Raw genomic sequence first — 26,473 nt, 5'->3', positions numbered from 1 at the left:
GCAGAACCGCCATTCCTCTAGCAGCAGCAGCAGATGAAGATGGTTCTGATGTGATGTGGCTAGTGGAAGGGGCCTGCTGGTTGGTGGAGGAAGCATGGAGGGTGGTGCTTATGTCCTTTAGCACCCTTGCAATGGAGGCCATGGTGGCATTGTTGGCCTGCCACTGCTGCATAAGCTCCTGGTGGTGTTCTGTCTGGAGCCTCTGGTTTTCCCCCAACATGGTTATTATCTGGCCCATCCTGTCCTGGGATTGATGATATGCTCCCAGGACTTGGTAGATGGCTTCCTGGTCAGACGATGTCCTTGGCTGCCCTGTCCTCTGGCCCACATGTCCCGTCCCACCCCCCCCTGCCCCAGTGTGTCTGTACCCCTGGCACTGTGTGCCCAATCCCAGTGTCAGCAGGACGTTCATTGTCTTGGGTGCGAGGGGGTGACTCAGGTCCCTGTACTGTCGGCCACACAATTGATTGAACAGTCCTTGGGGCACAGGTTTGGCGACAAAGGGTTGGCTGTGATGGCGTTGGCAAGGGTAGGGGTGATGTTTGATGTGGGCAGGATGAGGAAGGGAGTGGTACACTGGCCAGGGGTCCCAGATGGGCTAGGTAGGTTGTCAATGTTCAGACATCCAGCATTGTTGTCCTCACTTGGGCCTTCAACCTGGGGAGGGCTGGCTTTCTCTGTCTCTGGTATCCTCTCTGTGGTGACAGTACCAGGGGTACCTGGGGAAGGAGTGAAAAAGGGTTAAAAGATAGAGGTGTGATTGGTTGTCTGTTTGTCCGATGCATACAGTGGCTTGACTTGATTCCCAGCAATGGCAATGACAGGTGCAGCTGTGCTAACACAGTTTGTGGATGGTGGATTGTGACATGTGTACCATGCCCCACGGGGGTTGTTTTGCTTTGTGTAGTGCCATTGCATCACTATCATTGCCACGTCGTGGTCCTCAGTCAAAGCATCCAGTTGTTGTATCTAGTGTGATAGTCATACATGCTAGTGATGTGATGTTGAGTACACATTGCAGGTATTGCTGGGGATGGGTTAGTGCATTGTGGGAGTGGTAGTGATAGTTATTGGCTGTGCTACCCATGCACTTGGCAGGGAGTGTGTGGACACTGGGGCAGGGTGGTGGTGTGGCATGCAGGAGAGTGGCATTAGGTGATAAGGTGGGAGGTGTAGTGGGAGATGGGGTGAACTGGGGAGTGTTTGGGTGGTGAGGAAGCATGCTGGACAGGTCGTTTAGTTCCAAGGGAGTGGTAGTTACTCACTAGAGTCTAGTCCTCTGGGTATTCTAGTCAGGCTTTCAGAATGCAGTATGTCCATGACCTTCTCCTCCCACGATGTGACCTTGGGGGGAGGATAGGAGCACACCACCAGTCTTGTGCACGGGCATCTGGTGTCATGAAGCCTTGGAACACACCTTGCCCCATAGGTCATTCCATCTCTTCCTGATGTCCTCCCTTGTGCGTGGATGGTTGTCCACTGAATTGATCCTGATGACTATTCTCTGCCATAACTCAATTTTCCTGGCTATGGATGTTTGCTGTACCTGTGCTCCAAACAGTTGTGGCTCAACCCTGATAATTTCATCGACCATGACCATCAACTCATCATCACTGAAGCGTGGGTGCGTTTGACGTGGCATGGTGGTTGTGTTGTGTGTGTAGGGTGCGGTGTAGGGTGCTTGGTGTGTTGGGGGTGTTTGGTTGTGAGCGCTGGTTGATTGTGGTGTTTGTGTGCAGTTGTGATGTGTGTATAGTGTTGTTCATGCAGTTGTGTGGTGAGTGTGTAGTATAAATGTGCCTATAGTGTATGAGTGTTGAGTAATTGGATTGTGGCTTCTCAGTGTATGTGGCATTCGTTTTAGTTGCCAAGGATTGTGGGTTGTGTGGGGGGTGTTATATAGTGCTATGAGTGTGTCTGGTGTGTGTATGTGTGTCAGGTGTGGAATATTCAAACTGTCCAATGTGGTGTTGTGTTCTGGCAGGAGTGTATTCTGAGCACGTGGTTCAGGCCGCCAATGGTTTTAGGCAATGGTAGAACTGCCTTGGTGATTTGAGGTTCATACTCTGGTGGGTGGAAGGTTGTCGGTGTTGTGGTGCTGGTGGTGGAACCACCTCATTCCCTCCCTGGCGGTGTTGATTTTGTGGCTGTATTTTGGTGGTCTTCATAGTGTGACTCTCAATACGGCAGTCAGATTACCGCCAACATGATGTTTTTTTTACACCCACCACCACAGCGGTCCTGCAAAAAGACAATCTAAGTCTTAATGAGGCCATAAGTCTTCTCTCAGCAAGTATTAGGATGGTGCAGGACAAGGGCAAAGAGGTCTGTACCTCTCAAAGTCCAAATAATGTCTCTCCAAAATCTAAATGGTGTCTGCCCAAATCCAACACGGGGACGGCAAATTAAAGTGCACAGTAAACAGCGATTTGTCTATTTATGGCACCATCTCAATCTAAAGGTCTCACTATCCAAACAAAGCACACCATGCCACATGCATCTGCAACATCACAAACATTTTTGAATACTGTCATGGAAAGGCATGCATCTTCGCTCTTCTGTATGACTTTGCAACAATTTATAATGTCTATGTTCTCAGTTTCTTGGTGTACAAACTTCAATGTTACTTTCTCAGGCTTTCTATGAATAAGACAATAGCACATCTATTTCCAAACTAACATTTTATGGAAACAACATCTGAAAAGAAATGACACGTTAGCCAATAAAACAGCTTTCTTTTGTTTTAAAAGTCTGAGACCTAACAAATCAATATGGCTAACTAAGGTAGAATAGAATAAAAATGGCACACTTTATTCTTGTTAAACAAAACACATATAACATTATAGCTGTAACATCATCATTAATAAATATTGTCAATGATATATGCTACAGTAAGTGTTAAAGTAAAATAATTTATTAATACATTTTAATAAGTATTATGGGGGACCAACATTTTTCAACATTAGCATATGATATTTAAGACACTTTTTTATCAAGAAATTTATTATTGTTTCAATTAAATCTACTTCTTAACATCATAAGAAAACATATGAAATAAAAAGAAATGAGTGTATTTTGATTAAAAGATCTCTTCCGCATCACATTAGATCGCTAGCCTACATTGAATACACCTTAATATGGGCTTTTTTGAGTGCACAGCTTTACAGTTAACGTGTTAGCATTTCACAGAATATAATAAAGTATGGTCGCTTATAGATCATCATTGTGACATGACAGGTAATAGCCAAATCTCGGATGCACAACAGTATTTCATGCAGAGATTTGACCCAGACTGAACTTCAGTCTAATGAAAGGGCATAAACTATCATCAGAAAGTCTGCTGCAGCAGGGCTGAAGACAATTAAATTTAAGTCTATTGCCCACTGTTTTGAATACTCTGCAGAGGGTATTAAGCACTGTTATGCACCTACTTTGTAAATACGAGGGTGCATAATGAGTGAAAGGACAGTACACAGCTTCTTGTAGGTTATAAACCTATAAATACCAAGACCCCTAATCACATCCACCACACATGAAAAACAAATATATTTAGCATTTTGCAGTTTTTATATACCATAAATTTGGCCCAAAGGCTCTAGAATGCTTTACACAAGCAGGGGATTATATTACACAGGCACATTAAGTAGTTTGCCCTGAATCACAGACACAAACATAGCTCATTACACAGGCACATTAAGTAGTTTGCCCAGAATCACAGACACAAACATAGCTCATTAGCTCCCTAAATCAGCTGCTCTGCTTGCTACACCACATCTCCTCCAATTAAACACTCCCATTCCCCTCAGTGACGCTTTTCACATCCCCACTAAATTTAGAATGCAGGTAAAAACAAAGGTTACTGACAGCAATCTGTGCATTTTGATTGGCTGAGATAGCCTCGGCACTCCACACAGGATGCTAATATGTGTTATAATTCTCAGTACAAAATATTTGACAGTGCTTCCTTTGTGAATGAAACTATTTACTCTTGGCCCTATTTGAAAGCAGGCCTCTCCAGAAAAAATCTGCAATCTGGGTTCAACCATCTGGCTTTTTGACCTCGCCCCATACAAAATAAGTTATATTTTCTTAGCCATTACTGTACTGTAACTAGATATGACTAGCAGCAATGTTGATGCACATGTTTGAAATTATGTGGCTTCTTGTGGGCTAGAAATGTTCAATCCTTCTAATCTCATATTTATGCATTATCTTCTTTTTTTTAAATGAAGGAAGGAAGGGGTATGAGAGCTTGAACAGCGATCAAGCACAAACTCTTGGAAATTTACAATATGAAAAGTACATTAAATCATCTCTGCATTCCTAAATTTCTTCAAACTCACAATATAATAGAATCTAACTCACCATTTTATTTTTTTATTTTTCTAAAAATGTGTCGTACAAAAGTATATGTGTTTGTGCTTTTGTAAACAAGAACCATTATCCGGGATATATTCAGAATTCCCGATTATTCAGAAATACTTTCTGGTTCAAAATTGTTTTTTACATTAAAGTCGATATTTACCTCACTGTATTTCTTTTTACATGTTCCTCTGCAAATTAACAATCAAGGACGCACTTTACAAGCAGTCACATAAAATGCTGACATTCAAGTAGGTTATTAATAAAGAAAAAAACAAAGCAGTCAATATTGTTTGATTATACATTGTTAAACGTATCCCTGCTTAACACATGCAACACTCATAAATGTATGGTAAAATGTTTTGGCTTCCTATGTGTGTCTGTTAGCAGATATATATGTTATACTTTTATGGCTCAAAGACCAAGCAGCCACATAAAACGGAATGGAAAAGGCGCAGCTTATAAGAATAAACAAACCAGAAATAGTATTTCTTACACATCACATGGAATTTCACTCCTCGTATCTGGTAGAGACGGACACTTCAATAATAGAAACCACCAATAAGATTATTGATCACTTGATCTAAAATTAACACACTCTGTCTGTGCAACTTTATGTGAACCCGCATTTATAAAGCCCAGACTCTGCCACTTACCCATCTTTTTGAACTTAAGTTATACACATAGCAAATTCCAATAGTTCAAATAATCACAGAAGAGGCGATGTTACACAGTATAGTCACCATCTTGGTGCAATTAACAATTGACCGGCAACAAATGGTTTCTCCTGGATCTGCTGGCCTAGGGGGGTTAGCCACCTTCTGCACTATGATGAACATATTTACAATTTAACTGCATGTTGTCACTGGTGTCATGTTTGATTGTTTTACTGTGTCTGACAGTGTCTGTGGAATTAGCTTGATATTTCATCTATTCATTAGCTCTCCCTTGCATTTGTGGGTACATGTTACAAACCATTATGCCTCAACTGCAGACATAGAAATGATGTGCATTTGGTAGGATAGAATCTACAACCTGAAAGAGCTATATTGAACCGGCTATAAAACCTGATTAGCACGATGCAGGCTTCTGTGAAAAGTTGTCAAACAGAGAAGCGGGCAAAATATTACCATCTAGTTTGCCTGCATCTAGATTTGAGAATGTGAGATTAAAAGACGTACTTCATGAGGAGTGAATGAGTTAGGCTAAGATTGCCAAGTAAGGAGAAGGGTCTGGTTGACTAAGATGAATTAAAGTCAAACAGTGTCTAAAAAGCCCTGACTAAAATCTTGGAAACCACTTTAAGGAGGGCTCTTCCAGGTGTAGGTCGTGTGGAACAAACTAGGTTTAGGAAAACATATTCATTGGCTTTAAATGGAATGTACCAAGCCCACAGATGCTCTGGGGTAATATAGCCTGGTTATTAACTTCAAATTGTTTTTCCAGAGAAATAAACTGCTGACTGAGTGATAGCAGCCCATTATCAAAACAGGTGTGGCTAAAAGAGTCTAAGGAACCTAATGAGATAAAGCTCCGTTTTGAAAGCATATAACTGATAAATAGTGATTTATCAGATGGCGCACACACCTAGGGGCGTATGTAAATATCTGATGCACCAAGCTTTTCTTGAGGTACAAGGAAGACCAAAACACTATTTGAGCACAATATTTAGAACTTTACATTGAATTCTTAAGGTCATCGGTTGCCAGAATAATTTCAAAAGGATACGCATTATTTCAAGAAACATATTAGCTCATATCACAGTTTTAACATTGGGGGTTCTGTAACTTCTGAAGTCTATTCAGATGTTTCACTGAAAGACCCATTAATAATCCATTTAAAAAATAAAGCTTTTAAGTCAGTAATTGCTACAACAGTGATAGCTGCAGCTATGAAGGCCAGGAACATGCATAATTTTTACAATTAGAACCATGTGTAGAAATCGAAGCACACACATCCGGTCACATTTCCCTCGTCTTGGATAACTGATGGCACATATGTTCTAAAGCTTTATGTGAACTGTTTAAATCAGTTATATACACTGTACTCAATATTCTGGGGGCAACAATATGGATTTCAGCTGCAGCGTGTCAACATTTTTATTTTTAATGATCCCTTCATAAGTTGTGAAATACTTAAAGACTGAACCATGTATTTGTTTGAACGCAAAATAATTGTACTATTGCACGAAATAACTCAAATAATGGTGACCTCAAATTCTTCACATTGATTCTTCACCTCAAGCCTTCCAATAGCCATTTACTTTGTCAGTAGTAAGTGTTGAATTTAAATGTCAGGAGTGAGCATACCATTGGTCTAGTAGCAGTGGAAGATGAGGCAAATGCTTTGGACTAGATTGACTATCAAAAGACAGTCACAGTTGTTCTAACAACAAATTGATGCTAGCAACTGCCTGCTTCTTTGCATGCAGATTAAAGTTCATAAAAGGATTACTGTGCATCAAGCAAGGTCCAGTTAAGAGCATAAATGATAAGCTGACTTTCATGGTCTGGCCTCTCATTAACACTAAAGCAATGAGCGCTATCTATTGTGTTTTGTTTTTAAAGGCTACCATAATCCAGTGGGTGACGGGTCAGATGCCAGCAAGTCACTGAGCTGTACATCAATGCAAGCTAAGAAGGGAATTTGCCCACTGCTGCCTTAAATGGCACTTGCAGGAAAACTAAATTAATGCTTTTCTACCCTGAAAGTGGGGAGGGAAATGAAATAAAATGTACTGATGTTCATATCTTGCAAAAGGGCTGTTGTATAAGGAACTGCATTGCAAGCAGGGGATTATTGCCTTCCTCGATCATTGAACCCTGCCTTACAAGAGTCATTGAGCAGGTCAGCAATAGCCTTTGTGCGAGAGACATATCACCAAACCTCCAAGTGCAACTGAATGCAGTGCAAGGATGCAGTTCAGCATTTCAATTTTCACACATTTGTGTGTGCACAAATTCCTTTTGTGAATTTGCACATGTATCAAATTGTTTATTTTTCAATTTGCCCCTGGATAGATTGAAAAAAGAAGTTTAGACCTGACCTGAACTTCTACATAACATAAATCAGTAGCTCATATTCTGAGTTGAGACAAAGATTCGCTAAGGTATCGTGGTCTCTCATTTTGGTAGACTTGCTGGACCTGAAAGGCGATAATGAAGGTTTTCTGAAACATTAAAACATTAATCATAGTGCAAAAGAGTTAATAGATAAAAACATAATGCCTGGAAAGATATCAAATTAAAATAATTAGAAAATCATAATACATAACTTTTACTAAAATATCATAAGTGATAATTGGAGCAACTAAAAATAAAGCATGACTAGCTATCCAGTCGGAACTGATGAGCCTATTCAAGACAGGGAAAGAAACTTGTTTTAAATAATAATCTTATTGTCATTATCGTCTTATTTGAGGGTCAATGATTAATTATGAAGAGGCGTTAATGTCACCTGTTAAAGTTTGGGGTCCCTGTACCTTGTGTCCCAAAATAAGTATAGTTCGAGAAGAAAGAATCAAAATAGCTGGGAATGTTTAATGGCAGACTCTAAATGGACCATTGTTGGATTTTCCCGGCCTTGGACAAATTAGAGGTTTGAATATGAGTCAGTTGCAAACATTTGTACTAGTATTAAGAATATCTTAGAAGGGGAATTACCTAGTTTAGAGACAAGTTTTACAGAGACTTCCATGTATGATGACATTTTCGTTGGGAACCCTGCCTGCAAAGGCACCTGACTCAGCCAGCCTCGTGGGTCGTTCTCCACTGCATCATGGAGAACAAATAGAGGCCTTCACTATTGATCACGTTTAATGTAGGCATGGTGTAATATCTAGTATACTCTTCAGCTCCAATAAGAGATTCAGAAATAGTTGAATATGAATGCAAGTTTGGAAACTTGTTTCTGCTTTAGATACTGTTATGAAAAACCGATTTGGAATCAAAGTAGGTTTTAAAAGGTTGTATAACGTTACAGTGTGTTTAATCAGTCAACTTCATATCTGAATGAAGTTTCAATGTGTAGTGATCAAGGACTGGATTTGGGTGTGAACAGTAACCGTATTTCTTTTGTAAAATGTTGGAGGTTACACCTCCCCTACTTCTGCATTTCTACATTCTGTTACAAGGGCGGGTGATGTAAGCTTTCCTGATGCCAGTAGGGCCTGCCTTGGGTGCTTATTGTATCTTCAATAATGAAGGCAGACTGTCCATCCAATTAAGACATGCTAATATGCGAAAGACCACCAGGGTTGTATTATTTCGAACTGCACAAACCGTACCCCTCACATACAGGAGATTTGTCATAGAATGTCAGGGAAACTTCTGATGTGAGTACTTGAAATTGAACTACATTATATGACAGCAGTTGCACCATGCCACGCATGCACGATAACATTTCTGTCACAGAGTTATCCTCTTAAGTGGGCCTCGCCATCATAGTGGGAGTCTCCTCAGAGTAAAACGTTGTACCTTAATGAAGAATAACTTTAAATTTGGCCGACCATCATCTGATAGTGAGGCAGGTGTGTCTCCACTGCTGCACTGAATGCTGACAGTCCAATCACTAAAGTTTAATTTCTAAAGTGAAGCACCTCTTATTTTCACATGTGCTGAAGAAACGCAGGTCTGGCCTGAAATGTTGCCGAGCCAGGTCCGGCTATAGTTAAACCTGGTATTGAGAGGATGCAAAAACTTGATTATACAGACAGCTTGGTAGTGTTCCCTAAATTGAATTAGTCTAATATATACATTGTGTGCACGCAAGGCTACGGATCGCAGACAAATTGTTAATTACTGGATTTCCTAAAGGCAGAACATTGTGTCCTCATGGCGTGCTAGAAAGTAGAAAGCTGAATGTTAAGCGTAGAATGGTGTCTTAAGCCCCTTCTTGGGTTTTATTAAATTATTTGTAGTTTGTTATAATTTGACTGGAAAGCAAATGCTGCTCCCTAACCCTAGGAGCAATTGAAAAGTGATAAATGTGCATATTCTGATAACATTGACAGCAAATTATCAGTTGTCTAATAATGCCTTATTTAAAGTCATGACTGTTTCAATTATGCAATCTTTAAAATGGGTACTATATGTTTAAAATTAACATATGAAAATATTGTTCCACAACATCCTGAGGTACATAATACCTTAATTTTGGACACAAATAACAATATATTGTTGATTATAACATTAACGTCACAAGCCAGGATTTTGTCAGTGGGAGCTGAATCATTGAAAATGACTCCATGAACTTAATTCCTCACAGCTGAAGGAGAGTATAGTCACATGTACAATAGATCCCCATTTTACTGTATTTAAAAGTCAGCCAACTTCTGGACAGCCAGGAAGTGAGTTTGCTGAGAGATGGTGACTGTGAAATGTGTGCTTATGACTTGTGGTCATTCTCAAGTACAGCTGAATGCCATTGGAGAAGCTAGTACAACATCTGATGTTAGAAACACCGTAGTTGATACCAGATGGGGTTGTCTGGCAGACACTGAGCACACATTCCACCCATCTAAGTAAAGTTCTCCTAATGTAAACCATACATGTTACATTTTCAACATTAAATAGGGATTGGACAGTGAACATTCACATTATATTTGTTTCACAAATTTTCTCTTTACCACAGAACACTATGGGTCTCATTATATTTTGAGCCATAAAAGTATAACATATATATCTGCTAACAGACACACATAGGAAGCCCAAACATTTTACCATACATTTATGAGTGTTGCATGTGTTAAGCAGGGATACGTTTAACAATGTATAATCAAACAATATTCACTGCTTTGTTTTTTTCTTTATTAATAACCTACTTGCATGTCAGCATTTGAGTGTTTTAAAAAGGGTCTGGTGAACATGTGGTGTTGTTTTGTGGTAAAACATTCTTCATGTATCAAAACCCAACATCTCCAATATCATTCAAGTGGTCATTTTTGTGGTCTGTCATATGTGAGGCTTGAAAGGTCATCACAGGTTCGTCATGTCTTACATACGTTATGCAGATGAGAGGATTATCCTCACAAAGAAGACTGGCATTACATCTCTTGACAATGGAGAATGCTGAAGTTCCTCCTTAGCATCTTTTCAAACACGCATCACCAGAAGTAGAATGAATCCCTAGATGACCAAACTATTGTGAGACAGTGAAGGCGGCACATGCCTTGGAATTCTGCAAAGAAAACCTGATGTACTCCCACTAAAGAGCGAAACACATCTAAAGAGCCAATCACATAAACTTAATCTCGACAAAGACGATGCATTGAAAAAAACAATTTTTATTAAAAGAACAATGGCATTGAAGAAATTGCCAACAAATACCTCTAAAACATTGTCACGGAGTGTCACACTGTTGTGCAGAAGAACTGGTGTGATTACAGTGCACTTGGAGGTGGACTGTTGCTATGCTTCACTGAGAAGTCCAAAATGGAAGCTAATTTGTGAAATGCCTATTGTCTTGTGTGCGTCCAGTTTGGAAATATTTACCTCTGCTGTAAGCCTTAACTACTACCACTCTTTAGACATGTTAAACAGAGTTGTGTTTTCAGAACTGCAGCACTAAGCGGCAGCTTTTACAGAGTTCTTTTCAATGAGTCAGACTGTAAAATTTAGACAAACAATAAAGCCTTACGATATGAGGATGCAGGCTATTTACATCATCTTTCATGTGCCATTGTTTTCTAACATGTCATGGTAAGGTCTACATTTTCTTAAAATAGTGATGTACTCTAACTTTAAGTAGAGCCCCTCGTTTCACAAAAAGGTCTTCAGAATATGACAGTTTATGTTTTGTGTTAATCATAGTTTTAATGGTTAGACGTAGAGAGCTTCACTGACACACATTTTAAATGTGCCATTGCTTGTATCTCAGAGTTCGACTTAGGTGGAATTTGAATTAAATCACGTTAGAGAGATAAAATTAATGTTCAATTGTCATTTAGACTCCAGACTAACAGTGCATATAGGAACAATATTGAATTTCTAGTGATTTGTGAATTATTATTCAGTTTAAAAATATGTGCAAAAGGGAGTGAAATGCAGTTCTCTGTTGTATCTAATGAAATGCAGTAACAAGACTTTCCATTTGGAATGAAATGTATTATTCATATTAATGAAATGTTATTAATGCTGAATTTATACGTTTGCATATTACATGTATTTAACTGAAACATTAATTAAATGCATTATTATGTTTTCTCTTGCATTAGCATGAGTGAGGCCTGTTGAAGCTTGTGACTATGCAAAGAAATGCTGATTCATTTCCTAACATGAACTTTATTTCAGGTTATGTTCTCATGGCAAGTTTAGCTAGTTGCTAATAGGTGCTATTGCTTAAGTATAGGGAGAATGTCACGTAGTGTCCTTGATAGAAGAACAGTGTGAAACATGGATTGGTATCATATCAAAATATTTCAAACGTGCGATGAAAGATGTTCCCATGACAGACCAGGGAAAGAATTGGACTGTTTCAATTTGGAGTCATAGGATTAATTCCTATCGGATGATGCCCATTCAACATGACATGAACTGACACCTTTGACAAATCACTGTGGTTTGTGAGTTCTAAAATACTGATGAACGTTTGAACTTTGGAGCAGTCCGGAGCAATCCGGAGCAGTCCTAAGCAGTCCCCGCAGATCAAGGCAGCTTGCAGTCCCCTGATGCTTCCTGATCCCGGTGTTTTGCTTATGAAGATTCTCTGAATGCTGTACTCATGGAGAGGTATCTTCTGCATTGCCATTTGCCCTTTTATATTTAATATTCCTTTTATTTTCCACATCCAGAAGACTCTTGACTGAGCTTCTGAGATGCTAGCACTTTCCCTTTTTACTCATATTTTGCCTGAGCTAGTTAGTGATCTGCAGTCTGAGATTATATTTTTCCAAAATATTTCTGTCCCGTTTTATGCTTTTTGTATTTTCCCCACAGGTGTTTCTCCCCACAATTGTATTTACCTGATTTGGTTAGCTGTAGGTTTGACCTGTGTCCAGCCAAAGAATATTGACCCTGCTTAATTTAATTGATGAATGATTGTTAACTCTGAGCAACACATTATTTCAGTTTCTTAAATATTCTTATTGATGTTATGCATTATTCTTCTTGAATGCTTAGTTTCATTAATGTTAGTTTGCCTAACTCTATTTCAACGCATTGGGCAACCCTTAGTGATTATGTATTTTTATAAGTTGGTTTTGGTCAGTATCTACATGACTTTGTGCAGGTGTTTGTAATACATCCTTTAACTTTATTCCTGATAGGAGTTTTCTTTCCTTGTCCACATTGGTCATGGTATTTAATTTGTTTGGGTTTGTATTGAAATTTTGTTGATGGTTCTACCACACTACTTACTGGATCCAAAGATTCATGCACCTTGATGAAGATTGAATTCTGTGAAGTATGAAAATGCTACAGCAATAGTAAAATAAATACCAGCAGTTCTTATTGTGATCCCTCACAAGTTCACTAGAAAGTTCACTATAAACTTACTCCACCAATGACTCAACTTCTGCTAGTGAGTAAATTAATTGCCATAACAAATGTGCTGCCATTAAACCATTACTTAGACATTATCCAGAGTTAGCATGGTAAAGTCAGAGAGAATCCGCACAATATGACATTTTCCTCAGAAAGATAAGGGAACTTGTTTAATTACTACAATACTTTAACCAGGTTTCAATGTTGCTGACCTGTGTCTATGATAATACTGCAATACATAGCACTCTGGGATAGTGTCAGGCTGATTAACCTGACCCTGGTCTTGCTACTTCTGTGAATTATGCAGCATAAACATTCACCGACACTGCAAACAAGTGCTTTTAAAGAGAGCTCTCTCCATATCAGGCCCATCAATTCTTGGCGATGAGGAATGTTCACACAAGAAATAGAAGAAAGAATGCTGCAAAGTATGTGAGGTGATAGCCAAAGGTTTAATGCAAAGCTGCTAAGGCTCGATATGGCATCAGTGTCAGGTAGGTGCTACAACACTTTTTTGTAAAGCGTAGAATTTCACATTTACATGCCCCATGCCTGTGTGGGATTCTAGTGTGAAGACATCTGTCTGCATGCTGTGGATTTTCCAATAGTGTTGGCTTTCTGGGTAGGGGGCGGCTGAGTGAGGGGTGGTAGGAGCAGGGAAGGAAGTCAGGTCTTGCAACTCCCAACTAACCCCATACACACATGATCAGTATGTACTATGTTCCATTGGTATGTGCTTGTCAGTGTCTCCTCTGTGGGTGTGGTGCGAGCTACTTTCTTTCCATGTGCACTTATCAGACTCTCCTTGTCCCTGTGAGAATGTCTCTATCTCACTCTTCTAGTCTTTAACTTCATATCTTCCTGTCCCAGATAAGACGTGGGCACAATTGCTTAACATATTTTGAGAAAATGAAACATACCTCATGATATGTTCCTGAGTTTTAGTTAGTGCGAAAATGTATGCGAGGTATACCTTTGGTTCTAAATCATGCATTATGTCTTTTCAATGTATTTTCACAACACTTTTGAAAATCATGTGCTGAATTTTGGCAGCACACCGCAAGCGCCCGTGGCACATACCCTGTTTCAATTGTCCCCAAAGACATTTTCCTCTTGAACCAATCACTCTTAAGTGAAAATTTACATGAAGTTACACTTGTGCAAAAAATAATCTTTTCACGCTTGCCACATTGGAAGATGGAAAACACTCATGGGGAAGTACTTATGGAGGTGTTGGGGACATGTGTAGGGATGTGTGAAATTTGGCTAATTTGCTTTCACGTAATTAAGCAAACGTTTTGCAAAGTTGCATAAAACTATGCATAATTATGTGAAAATCAAATCTGCTATATTGCATTATATTTTAGCATTAAACGCATCCATTTTTGGTGCATCAACACCCTTAACAAAAACACAGCAAACAACAGCCGCAAATGGCATGTAATTACATGAAGAGACATAATGGCATAATTTTGGGAATTGCACATAGCAAGCCTAATACAGAAATCCCAAAATTATGCAAGTGTAATTCAAATTTCTCTCAAGTCTCTCAGGTGTAGGTGTGTATTCTCAGGGAGAGATAGATTTCCAACTACTCCTCAAGAGTTCTTGGAATTAAAAATAGCCAGGCTTTCAATACTACAAAACAATTTTTTTTCACAGCCTTGTTAGGGTGCAACCCCTCACCTGTAATTGCACCCAGAATTACTTGTACAGTGTGTTAACATCCTACCAGAAACGTAGATTTCGTTTAGATTTAGTTAGTCCTTGCTAAATGAGGGATAAGTGCGCGGGCACAGTGTTAGCACCCAGATTTCTGCATAGTGTTCCCTATTCCCAGGGGCCTGTCTCCTGGGCAAGGGGTGGCGGAAGCGGGAATGGAAGAGGAGAGAAGTGAAAAAGTGCCTTGACAGAAGGAAGCAATGCCTGTTCCTCTCTTGCCATACAAATTGGTCACTCTAAGATAAAGGTAGAAGTCTGGCTGCTGCTGCAGCCAAATGCCACAAGCAAATGTAAAGGTTTAAATTTATGAGGATTAAAATCGTGTCCAATGTTCTTGCACTTGAGAAAACCTGATGTGGGACCAATGGACCAAATGTGATCGGGCAGATCAGAACTCCACATAGGAATTCCAATCTTCCCAACGCAAAATTAAAGCTTACTTCTCTATGTCGACTTAAGACCTGTGACTTTTTCACAATGGGAACATTCCAAACCAAGTAGAAGATACTCTCGAAAAGCTTGCGATCCATTTGTGGCTACGACGCACTTTGGAAAAGCATGTGATCAATATATGGCTCCTACACACTGAATGTATCACCATTCTCTGCTTCCTAGACACTTTCATTAGTTTGATTAATAAGGGCACGTGGCAGTTTTGTTATTGTAGAGCAGTTGCACATGATATTGCAGCTAGCACAGCCTCATGCACCAGAAAAGAGTTACATTTGTGATTTGGTAGATTAAAACACTGTGGTGGGACAGGCTGTGGTATATCTAGGAAGTTAGTTCTTCTTGACTTTGTACTTGTTCAACCTTGCTAGCCTGCTTGCTAAAACTTGAGGGACGTGTGTTTATGTGATTCTGTCACTGCATAAAAGACTAAGGCCCTCATTACAACCCTCAAAGACTGCCAGGGCTGTTTCGACGGAAGCACCGCCAACAGACTGGCAGTGCTTCCCATGGGATTACGACCGCGGCGGAAGCGCCACGGTCGCACCACCGGGACCGGCGGTTTCCCGCCACATTGGTCCCAGCGATTGTAATCCCCCAGGGCAGCGCTGCATGCAGCGCTGCCCAGGGGATTACGAGTCCCCCTCCCACCAGCCTTTTCATGGCGGTATGAACTGCCTTGAAAAGGCTGGTGGAAAGGGGAGTCGCAGGGCCCCCTGCCACGGCCCCATGGAGCTTTTCACTGTCTAACTAGGTTTCCGCCCAGCGGGGATCTCCAAATAGCCACTGCAGGAGTGCGGCCGCATTGGCGGCTGCGCGGCAGATTCAACTTGGTGGGTGGCGCTTGCCGCCCGCCAATGTTGAAATGAGGGCCTAAGAGAACTGCTATGGTTCCAAACCAATGCCTTCTGGTAATATAATTGGCTGCCAATAAAGCTTTCTTTTTCATAACATACCACCTTGGAAGTGTCAATGATCTCTCAGGAATATTAAGACAAACAACATATGCACTGGACACTCGAGACCTAGAAATCCACAGTTGCAGATGATGGATAACTTAAGACTGCAATGTAGCTTTGAGAAAAATACTCAAATGAAAAGAAGCCACATTTGCTTGCTCATATTTTGTACATATCTATTTCATAGAATTTTGGTAATCTAATAATGCAATTTAGTATAAAAGATAGCACAAACGTTTGAATATAGTACACCTCAAAGGGACGTTTGTGAGAAACTTTTACATTGTATCATATTTGAATGATGATACGTTGTGTGGCCCCCCACTGGTTTTTCTCACACAAATTGTGGCAGGTAAAACATGCAAAATATATGTGGGGAAAGCACAATGGGGTCTGATTCACAAGGCCGTTTTGGGCATAAACAAATGTTGACAGCCAAATATACCTCCAGTTACACCTGTCAAGAATGTGCAAAAGTTAGACAGCTGAGTTTATAGATATGGGGCATCCAATATGAAGACCGACAAATGCACCCATTTTATTTGGACTCAGTGATGTGAATGAAAAAGCTGCGGTCCGATTCACAAAGGTTTGTTGTGACTTACTCTTGTAGTATTCCTGTTTTGCACCTAAAGTTCAGGAATAGCCAGGTGTACTTCTAGAATAAAGGTGAAATCCAGCACTACTGCAAAAGTAAGTTATATCAAGTCATAGCAACATCTTTATGAAATGGCATTCTAGTGTTTCCTTCAATGGAGACCTCTAGTATAAAAATAGTGTTTAGAGGTCTCGCTTTTAAGTGCCCACAAATATCTTATTTACATGCTAAACAAGTAAAGGTCGTTTGCATGGTTCCAAAGTCTTTCAATTATTCTTACTGTTAGAATGAAAGTCACCAAATATCTGAGCAACTATTCCATCGTCTTGTTTTTCTTTTTCTCAACGATTGAGGAGACCCAAATCCCAATGGACCCCACCACCTTCAGATCAGGTGCTCATTATGGACCCATTTAGAATATACCAAGACTTCAAAGAACCTACATTTGTCCCCAGAATTTAGTCTAGAAGTGCTAGCCCTTTTATCCCCTTTGTACAGGTTCTAGTTAGTGGCAGCATTTATTTATTCAGTTTTCGATTACAGCTGTTGCTCCCAGTGGTAATGCCTAGTGGCCTACAAGCAGCCTGGACAAACCAGCCCCTTCCTATTTATTTTTTGTAACATTAGCTAATGTTAAGGAATATTATGTGCAGGGTTCTTGCACTAATAATCTTGAATATTGGAATGCATAGCTTTGAAGAATTGTTTGTGATCACGTTCATTGCATGTGATGTTAGGGTTAATCCTACCCAATTATGAACATCATTTTAGTATGAAACAGAGCTTGAAAGCTTATAGGTGGCTTCTGTTCAAATAAACACTAAAAGGACTGCCGCATTCCCCACATATTTTTTTGTTTCCCCGCTTCTTTTGTCTCTAGGTCTTTCCTAAGTGTAAGACATAACGATTCCCACCGGAGCAACCTATGAAGGTGTACCAGCCTAATGTCACAAAGGCACTAACCCTGCGGTGCATTCATGTCCAACCTTCCCATACGCTCTTTTCAGGAGGGATATTGACACAAATGTTTGAGTGAAATTGAAATTTCAAACTACTATGTGAAATTGTAAGATCACTGATGATCCACAATTGATTTAAGAATCGGACATTGCTTTCACAAAGTGTATGTGTTAAAATCAATAGCTGTTAAAGTTGCTCAAAAGTGAAGGTATCACACTGGCTAAGCTGTTTGTTCTATTGATTTCCCAGCTATGACAGGAGGAACACAACAGGGTTCCAGCAGGAAGCTAAACACCTACCAGTGAATAGTTACTGAAATACTTGAATAAAGGTAGAGAGAAAAGATTTGAAAACAATCCTGCTACTGTTCTCCTTCACAAGAAGGCCATTGTAGTTAAGAGACTAACCTGCTGGGACTTCCTTGTTTACTCCAGCACCTGCCCCTTCCCAAGCGCAGGCCCACTCACAGCTGCTAAACTACCTATGAAAGTGAGTTTTTAATCACAATATACAAAGCAAGCACTGCCTTTTAAAAATGATTAGACATTTAGGACTGTTGTTAACAAACGTTCATCTGGGGGTTCGGGCTGCGTAGGAATTAAAATGTAATTCGACTCCACACTGCTATGCTTTGTTAACAAAAACTGTTTAGTGTTTGTGTGAGACTACGAATTTTGAGTTTAGCTTATTTGGAAGCCTGGCCTGGCCAAGAGAAACTTTAGTGGACATTTGCATTTTAAAATCTGTTAAGCATTGGAAGGCACTCCGTGTAAGGTAAAGTTTATTTGAAAGTCAGGCTAATTAGAAGAAGTACTGTTTTGAAAGCCCATTGCTTTGCTGTTCATTTATTTCAGGTGTCTTACTTCAAGGGTCCTTTCTCCTGCACCCACTCAACCATCCTCTAGAGCATAGGCTCTCCATACCTCTAAAGCCACCACAAAGCTATGGGTGATCTTACACTTCCAGGACACATGGCTGTACCCTAATTGGAAACTGTTATTCACCTTCATAAATCTCTGGGTATTACAGCCGCCATCTTAAATTCCTCTCCAGGGCATTCAGTCAAGGAGTCCAGGCAATGGATGGAAACATTAAATGTGTCCCTCCTGGTTGGTGGAAATAGTAGGGCCTGCTAGGGCCAAGAGTCTGAATATGTGACCTAGCCTGTCCTGAGATCATACCCCAAGCCCCTTGTACTGCTCTTGTTTGTATAACATAAACGCATTTTTTCCACAGAATCACTGATTTTCATCTATTGGTTGTCTTTTCAATGGTCAGGGGTGGGCTTCAGAACCCACGTATGGTTGGTGTCTCTTGATTCCTTTAGTTGCACCACCGTCAGTTTAGTGGAGCACTGAAAGGACCATATAACATAGCTAGTGGGGTAGTGACAATTCCTGTGGGTTGCTCAAAAGCTGCTCCATGGTAGACTCCACAGAGAAGTTACTGCGACTATTGCATAATGGTTATATCTTTGCCATTCCTGGTTGAACTTATCAGATCAAGTCCCAGACTGGTTCTATTATGCCTGTCCCAAGAGAGTTCAGTGTGCTACTCGGTAATATGTCCAATCCTATTGATTTCTCCCTGTTGCTCAAAAGGGGAATTTCAAAATAACTTCAAAGAACCTTATATCACATGCTACAGCTTATTGAATAATGTAAATTCCTATGAGCTGTTCATACTGTACTCCTGAGTGAAGAGATCATAATTTGTACTATGACTTGTTGCATAATGGGTAATCATTTGCTGCACCTGGTAGATTTAGGAGTGCATAGAATAGGACTGATTTTCCATTGTCCATACTTATAGGGCATTCCAGCCACACCTGGACAGATTCATCAGGCATATACCTGGCTACCCATCTCTACTGGTTTGTCCCTTTGAAACTAATCCCATCACCCATCAGAGCACTCACCACTGTTAGTGCTATAATGCCTAATTTTATTGGCTGCTCTGCGTCTTATGCAATGTTCTTCTATACATCTCTGTGGGCTCAGCTGCATAGCTGCAGTTGCAAGCTTTGATCAATTTATGCTTACATTCATGGAACCAAAACCATTCCAACATAGGCCAAATACACAGACATGTACTGCCTATCTAAACATTAGCAACTAATACTCATGCATTCTATCAATTACTCCTACTTCCTACCATGCATATGCGTAAAGACAAAACGCAATAAGAGCACAATTCTCATCCTCATGCACAACAGCAAACACTAACCATACAAGTCACATGACAAACACGTTTCCATCCATAGTACTCCCATGGACTAGTGTGCTTCCGTACGCACTGCACTTTGGCACTTTCTCAGGGATATGAATGTCATTTCAATAAACTAGAACTTGGACTCTGGAGTTGTTCCAGGCACACTTAAGGAATTAGAGACTATGGCACCTCACTGAGCCTATATATCATAGGCAACTTTAGAGCTATCTCTATTATCCTCATTTTAGAGAGACGGCGATGCTGTCCGCCACAGAAAAGATACATATTCCATTAACATTCCGAAAGCACCTTGACTAATTCCAATCATGACTCTTTATTAGACATCAGCCAGGGACAGTCATCCATGTCTGAAATGAGGGTCTAATATGCCCCAGGAATGGCTCATCACACTACTGTGGATATAAGATCTTTTTGTTGTATTTTGCTTTCCAGTTTTATTTCTCAGTAACAGTTGAGCAGGGTTGAAGACTAGCTCTGCTTTTCTACCTTCAACATATTCTGTTGTGCACAGCCAGAAGCTCACATTTTATCTGGGATTCCCAAGATTGTAGTACTTCCATAAGTAACTGCACTGATATAATTGAACCCTTTAATTGACATAGACATATGTATATGACAGATGAGTTTAACTGTATGTCCCAAAAACTGCTGTTCAACCTACAAATTCTTTGATTTCTTGGATCATCCTTCAAAAATACTTTACTGATTTCAGTACCTAAAAGTACAAAAAAGGGTTTCAATTGAAAAGGCCAGCGCTTCAAATCATCATTATGTAATGCTTTTCCATAGTTATTGAGAGCCAACATTTTCACAGAAAATGCAGATAAATATTACCTTGAGTGAAGCAAGTTACAAACTGGATTTTTTTAAAACTATGACTTCTATTCACTCCCCAGATAAATACTATCATACAGAGATGCTTCTCCTCAGAATCCTAAGGTTCTATAGAGACATAAGGTTCTACACAGACATGACAGTAAGCCTATTAGATAGCTCAAGGACTGAATTTGCAGAAATTTGTCAAGAGGAATTCCAAAGATCAATGGACATTGTCACGAACAAATGAAGCATATGATTGTTGAAAATCTATCAATCAATCAAGAATTTGTAAAGCGCACTACTCACTCGTGAGGGTCTCAAGGCGCTGAGGTGGGGGAGGTGCTGCTACTGCTTTATAGGTAAAGCAGACTCTCTTCGGACATAAGGTGAGAGTTAGGAGAGGAAAGAAGAATGTTTCCAGGGGGATGGAGTGTGTCACTGTTCTGGGAAAATGGCAATCTCCCAAACAGCGGTAATTATGATGCTGTTCATGAACCTTTCCAGTAGTTTTTCATACACAATTTGAACCTTAATTTTAGTGCCTGAAAATTGAGTAAATGTTTAATTTGGGTGTGAAAAACACACAGAGAACCCCATTTTTCGAGATGCAGAGGAAAGGTTTTTCTGCATGGAAGAATATTCTTCATATGGAGAAACCAGAAAACAAACCTACATGTGCAAATATGCATATTCATAACACTTACTCCTGTGAACTGTGTGTGCTACAGAAATTGCAATAATAATTATAGAATAATATCTTTCCTGGAATTCTGCAAATTGCACAGCTTTCTGAGCATTGACACCCCCAAATCCTATAGATACTAGGAAAATGCCTAGGACTCATAAATGTAGCAAACCGATAGGTATCACAGTTTGCTCCTTCAATGATTTAGGGACTTATAAGTGCAACACATTAGAATTACCTTTTAGCGTCCAGTGACAGATAAGTAACGTGTAATTCAGGGACAAATAAGGAAGTTAAATGAAGGATTTGATCATTCAAATTTAGAATACCTTCACCATAAGTACCAAAACACTTATATAGGCTGTTTGGATCCCAGGTGTAATGGCCTGCCATCTCACACAATTTACTCTGGACTGAGGTTATTATTGGCATACATTGATATTATAAATTAACACACATGGCTGGAATGGATTGACCTTACATTTTTATGAAGGATGGAGTTACACTTTGTACATCTGTCTCAGATATTTAAAACTAAATGGGTGAGTTAAGACCATTCTGTCAATCCTATTTCCAAGGCTTTGCAAAAACTTTGCCTGCCAACATGGCTGACAAAAATAATAAATGTCAGAAGGGTTTAGAATATACGGCATATAGTGTACACTAATCATATTGCTAAAGAACACAATACAGGTTTCAAGCACAAGCCCACAGTGTAATTTGAGAGGCACCATATTCGAGTAGTTAAATACATATTGGAACACTTTAAAACTCATAACTCAGAATGCCAATTAAATTGAAAAGAGATGTAACTGATATTAAGGGCATATTTGTCTGCCAGAAAAGACCTCGGAGGTGCTAGAAAAGTTCTTTGTTTGCCCTTCCAGACATTTTTTGTTGGCATAATACTTCTGGCAAAGTGAACACCCAAAGGAGGTCTATAAGCTACAAGAGTATGGGTTGGAGAGTTGTGGTGGATCAGTGTGTTCCCAGGCACCTATGGTCAATCACCTTCATGTACTCTGGTACACACTTGACCAACCTCACCTTCAGAAGAACAGTTCATTTGATTATCTCATTATTTTTCTTTTGGATCTATAAAATGGCACGGACTGACTTTTGACAAAATTATGCAATTTACTGCTCTTTCCTCTTATGGTCATTATTGTTTCCAAATCTATCGATATCCTTTGTTACTCATTTCTCGTTGGACTATCACTGCTCAAAGTAATGTTTTATGTCCGGTTTGGTTTGCTAACACACTGCCTTGAGCAACACACACTTCCCTGAACAACATAACTTAAAAAAGAGAAGTAGACAGTTTTAATATGACGAATTAATGGCTAGGATAGACCTTATAAATTGGCACAATGAAAAACGCAGTATGATGGTGGAGATGTGTTAATATTATAAGTGCACAGTTTATTCTTTGATATCGGGTGAAATACTACATAATTTTAAATTGTGTATTTCATTGCTCATGCTCAGTGATCAAAGGAAGCCATTTGATTGGTGGGAAAGAAGTCAGACTGAGGAAACCTGTGGTGTGGAAATAATTAATTTGTAGTATATGCTCAGCCTGCTATCTTCACACAGATCTGTTCTTCATTGAAGTCATTAAAATGCAACTGTTTTCTTTACCTAAAAGTCTTTCCATTCCCACTGTCTCAGCACAGGCTGGAGTGATTCAATAGATTAATATGGTCGCAGTGTTCCTGTTACAGGGACCATAATAAAAACACCTCATTGCATAAACATTCTAACACAGTTTGCAATGACCATGCTAAAACAAACACAACATCATATGCAATATACACATCTGTGTATATTTGGCAAAATAAATGTACACATAATGATTAATGCCAAAGAAGTCAAGTAGTGGCACCTCAATCAAAGACTACTACAATTTCTGATTACTTGGACAACATGGCTTGTGATAGTCCCATGACCTGAACAGGCATCTAACAAAAAAATAATTGTTGGAGTTCAGATACCAAACTACAACTCTACTTTACATGGTCGTACATTCTAAGCACAACATCAAGCGGGTAAAAAGCATTTCAACCTTGCAGTAGAAGCAAATGTAGACAATGTAAGCAGTCAAAACATTTATGAAGAAAACAAGAATAAAATCGTACCTTGCATTGTTGTTTTTGTTGGTTCTGAAAACAAAGGAATGAGCAAGAGGTAGATGAGGTAGACAAACGATATCCCATTGTACCGGAACACGCATCCTGGAGGGAAAGAGAACAGAAATCAGTTAAGCAATCAAGTTTGTCCATCAACCACCTTCAATCATGTAGTGAACAAGTTTTGATGTACAACCACATAGGAAACAAAGAAAAACAGTTATTATGGTACAAAAGAAGTAACATTCTCTGATTGCTGAATCACTGCTGGGAGTGAAACAGTAAAGCGGTCCCCACGTGTTGCTATGGAGATGCTACGATGATAATAATAACAGCGGTAGATCTGCTAGGGTACCGTACAAGACATTTCCACCTTTAGGATACCACCAGCGATATTTATGCTTAATTTAACTTTTCAGTTTTTTTAGCATGACTGGGCAGGGGAGAGTGGATGTACACAGTATATTTGTTCTACGGTCTCTTTAATTGTTACCGAAAAATAGGCGAAAGGGTCTACGACATTATTTTTTTTAAAAATCACTTGCCAGGATCGAGAGCATTGTACATTATTTGCACACAGATGACCAATATATCAATCGATATTTAGCAGAAAAAAAAAACAATGATGTGAGGTAAGCAGACGAGGGATGTTTGCTATACATTGGACAAATCCATGACAGTGTAAAATTAGGACAATTTTCCTGACCATAACCCTGTACGTAGATTTTTCACTAGGCTGCTAAAGTAGCATCCTTAATATACGTTTTAAGTTGCACTCCATCGACCAGTTGAACAAAAAAATGGCAAAAAGCTAATTCAGAAATCAGATGATTTGGGATTCATGTCTTCCTCTCTACTAAAATGTCCAGATTCCAGGCAAAACATCAGCCGTCATTATGAGTGGTGTTGCATTAATTCAATTTTATTTATTTATGTTTTGGAACCCAATTGAGGTCCACATAAGAATAAACAGTAGAACAATACTTTTGTCTCTACCACCCTTTACACCTAAAATCTAGTTGGACATGTTTAAAATTTATACAATAAAATGTTCTATAAAAGTGCTCAGCAATACTTTTTCCGAACTTATAGTTGCACACTACTTTGCTCCTATGTGCAAATGCGCGCATCAGTGCAATTAGAACATTATTAAGTGCAAGAATATTAGGCAATTTAAGCTCATTACCATCCATATTTGACCTAAAAGTGACGAGTGCAAAAGTACAAATAGAACACTATGAATGAAAGGATGGAACACAATATATACAAACACAGTCTCGAATGTTGCCTATTTGCCCATAATACTACAAATATAGACATGTACTCAAACTGAAGTGTTCATTGACCAAACCCAATTCTTCCTTATGTGCTTCCTACTAAGGGGCTTCGCTTAAGCCATGAGCTACATAAGCCATGTATAAATCATGGAGTTACAAACGAATGAGAACGTCAATTGCCTTGTTCATCCTTACCACAGAACCCCTCAAGTGAGCATATGACAGATACTATTGCCCCATCCCTTATGGGATGTGGGTATAATAAGATGCATTATTATACTGGGACCACCTGATTATTTTATCTCATATAGCACCCAATGCCTATTTAAGTATAAACACCTCATGTAGGCATATAATGGATACTACTGCCCAATCCCTTATGGGATGTGGGTATAATAAGGTGCATTATTATTCAAGACCACCTAATTATTTTATCTCATGGAGCACCCAATGCCTGTTTACTTATGAATCAATAAGCTTGCTTTTCAGCATATACACTTAGAATAAATATAAAAAACATTAGAAAAAATTAAAAAATTCTAAAACAAAATAGTTCATTAGGTGGATCATACAAGGCTCGGAGGAACTCAGACGCAGACAACAAAGAGTGCTGAAGACAAATTGGTTTTAGCCATTTACGCAGGAATGAGGCAAGGGATGGGCAGACAAATAATACGTGGATTAAATCTTGAGTTTCAGCAAGGCAAAAACTGCACTCTTTCACTGTACCATACCATTTTGCCAGTAGTGTATTCAAAGGGAGCAAACCCTGGCGAAGCAGCATCCAGAAATCCCTAACTCTGTGTGGAATTTCCATGTAATATAAGGTTGTGTTTTTGTTATTGCTAGGGTATTTGCTAAATTCATAAAATAACTTTTTTTTTTGCAGCTCTCAAGGTCTAGCTGAAAACTCAATGCCCACGTTGCCTGCTTCAGGTTAACTTTCAAGTGCAATGAAGATAATTCCAGGCCCAGGCTTTGGTCCAGCTCCAGCCTTTCAAGAAAAGTTCTTACGAAAGGAGTATTTGGCCTTACTCTTTTCTGGGAAGATTTCTTTCCTTAGTATAGATCTTATGGTGTTTTCCTCACTCTTTATAAGTGAAGTGGCCAAACGTATAACCCCTGCTAATCCTTGAACGTACGTACTTTGGAGAACTATTTCCAGCCTTAAGGCCACCACTGAAACAGCAGTGTTAACGGTCAAGAGTTTTCTAAGGATTTTCCTTCTGACTGATTTAGGAGCACCCATTTAGAGATATCTGTGAATTCCACACCATACAGAAGGGATGAAGGAATTTTGACTTGATATACTAATAAGACATATGATGGTGTCCAGGGTACTATGATTGAGCCTACATCCAGATTGTTCCAGGGGGATGATGTTATTCTCCTCTGCCCAGGATGTGAGTCTGGAAAGCAGACATTTGGTGAAACTTTTGCTCACTGCGTCCAAGAGGGCGATCTGGCAGGGCAGTTTCGGTCGCCCTTGTTATATAAGGGTACAATGATACTGCCAACCCAGGAGGGATGTATGCTTTTGGAGAGGCAGCATCTTCTGAAGACTGCATGTAAGATCTTGCTCCAAAAGCTAATGTCTTGTTTTATTGATGGGAAGTTCATCAGGTCCCATTGCAGCAAAGGAACGCATAGAATGAATAGCAAAATCTACCTCTTTTATTGAGGGAGGGATAAGAGAGTGCGTCCCCTTACTTTAAGGGGTCCGGAACAGTACAACTCCAATTGAAGCGTACAGGAAGGCGATAAATTCAGACCAGCGGGCTTCAGCTATAACGACAGGTG

General features: G+C 39.6%; 1 protein-coding gene across 3 annotated transcripts in view; it reads right to left on the bottom strand.

Moving 5' to 3' along the window:
* Nucleotides 1-26,473, bottom strand: part of PIEZO2 (piezo type mechanosensitive ion channel component 2) — a 1,085,167-nt gene that overhangs the window by 857,657 nt on the left and 201,037 nt on the right. For all 3 annotated transcript variants that reach the window (XM_069216450.1, XM_069216468.1, XM_069216460.1), the window contains exon 2: nucleotides 23,406-23,501. In XM_069216450.1, coding sequence (XP_069072551.1) covers nucleotides 23,406-23,501 — 96 coding nt within the window. The remainder of the gene's footprint in view (nucleotides 1-23,405; nucleotides 23,502-26,473) is intronic.

Source organism: Pleurodeles waltl, chromosome 2_1 (genome assembly GCF_031143425.1).
Source record: "Pleurodeles waltl isolate 20211129_DDA chromosome 2_1, aPleWal1.hap1.20221129, whole genome shotgun sequence".
NCBI lineage: Eukaryota > Metazoa > Chordata > Amphibia > Caudata > Salamandridae > Pleurodeles > Pleurodeles waltl.
Note: the sequence above shows the minus strand (reverse complement) of the source record. Positions and strands in the feature narration are given on the sequence as shown.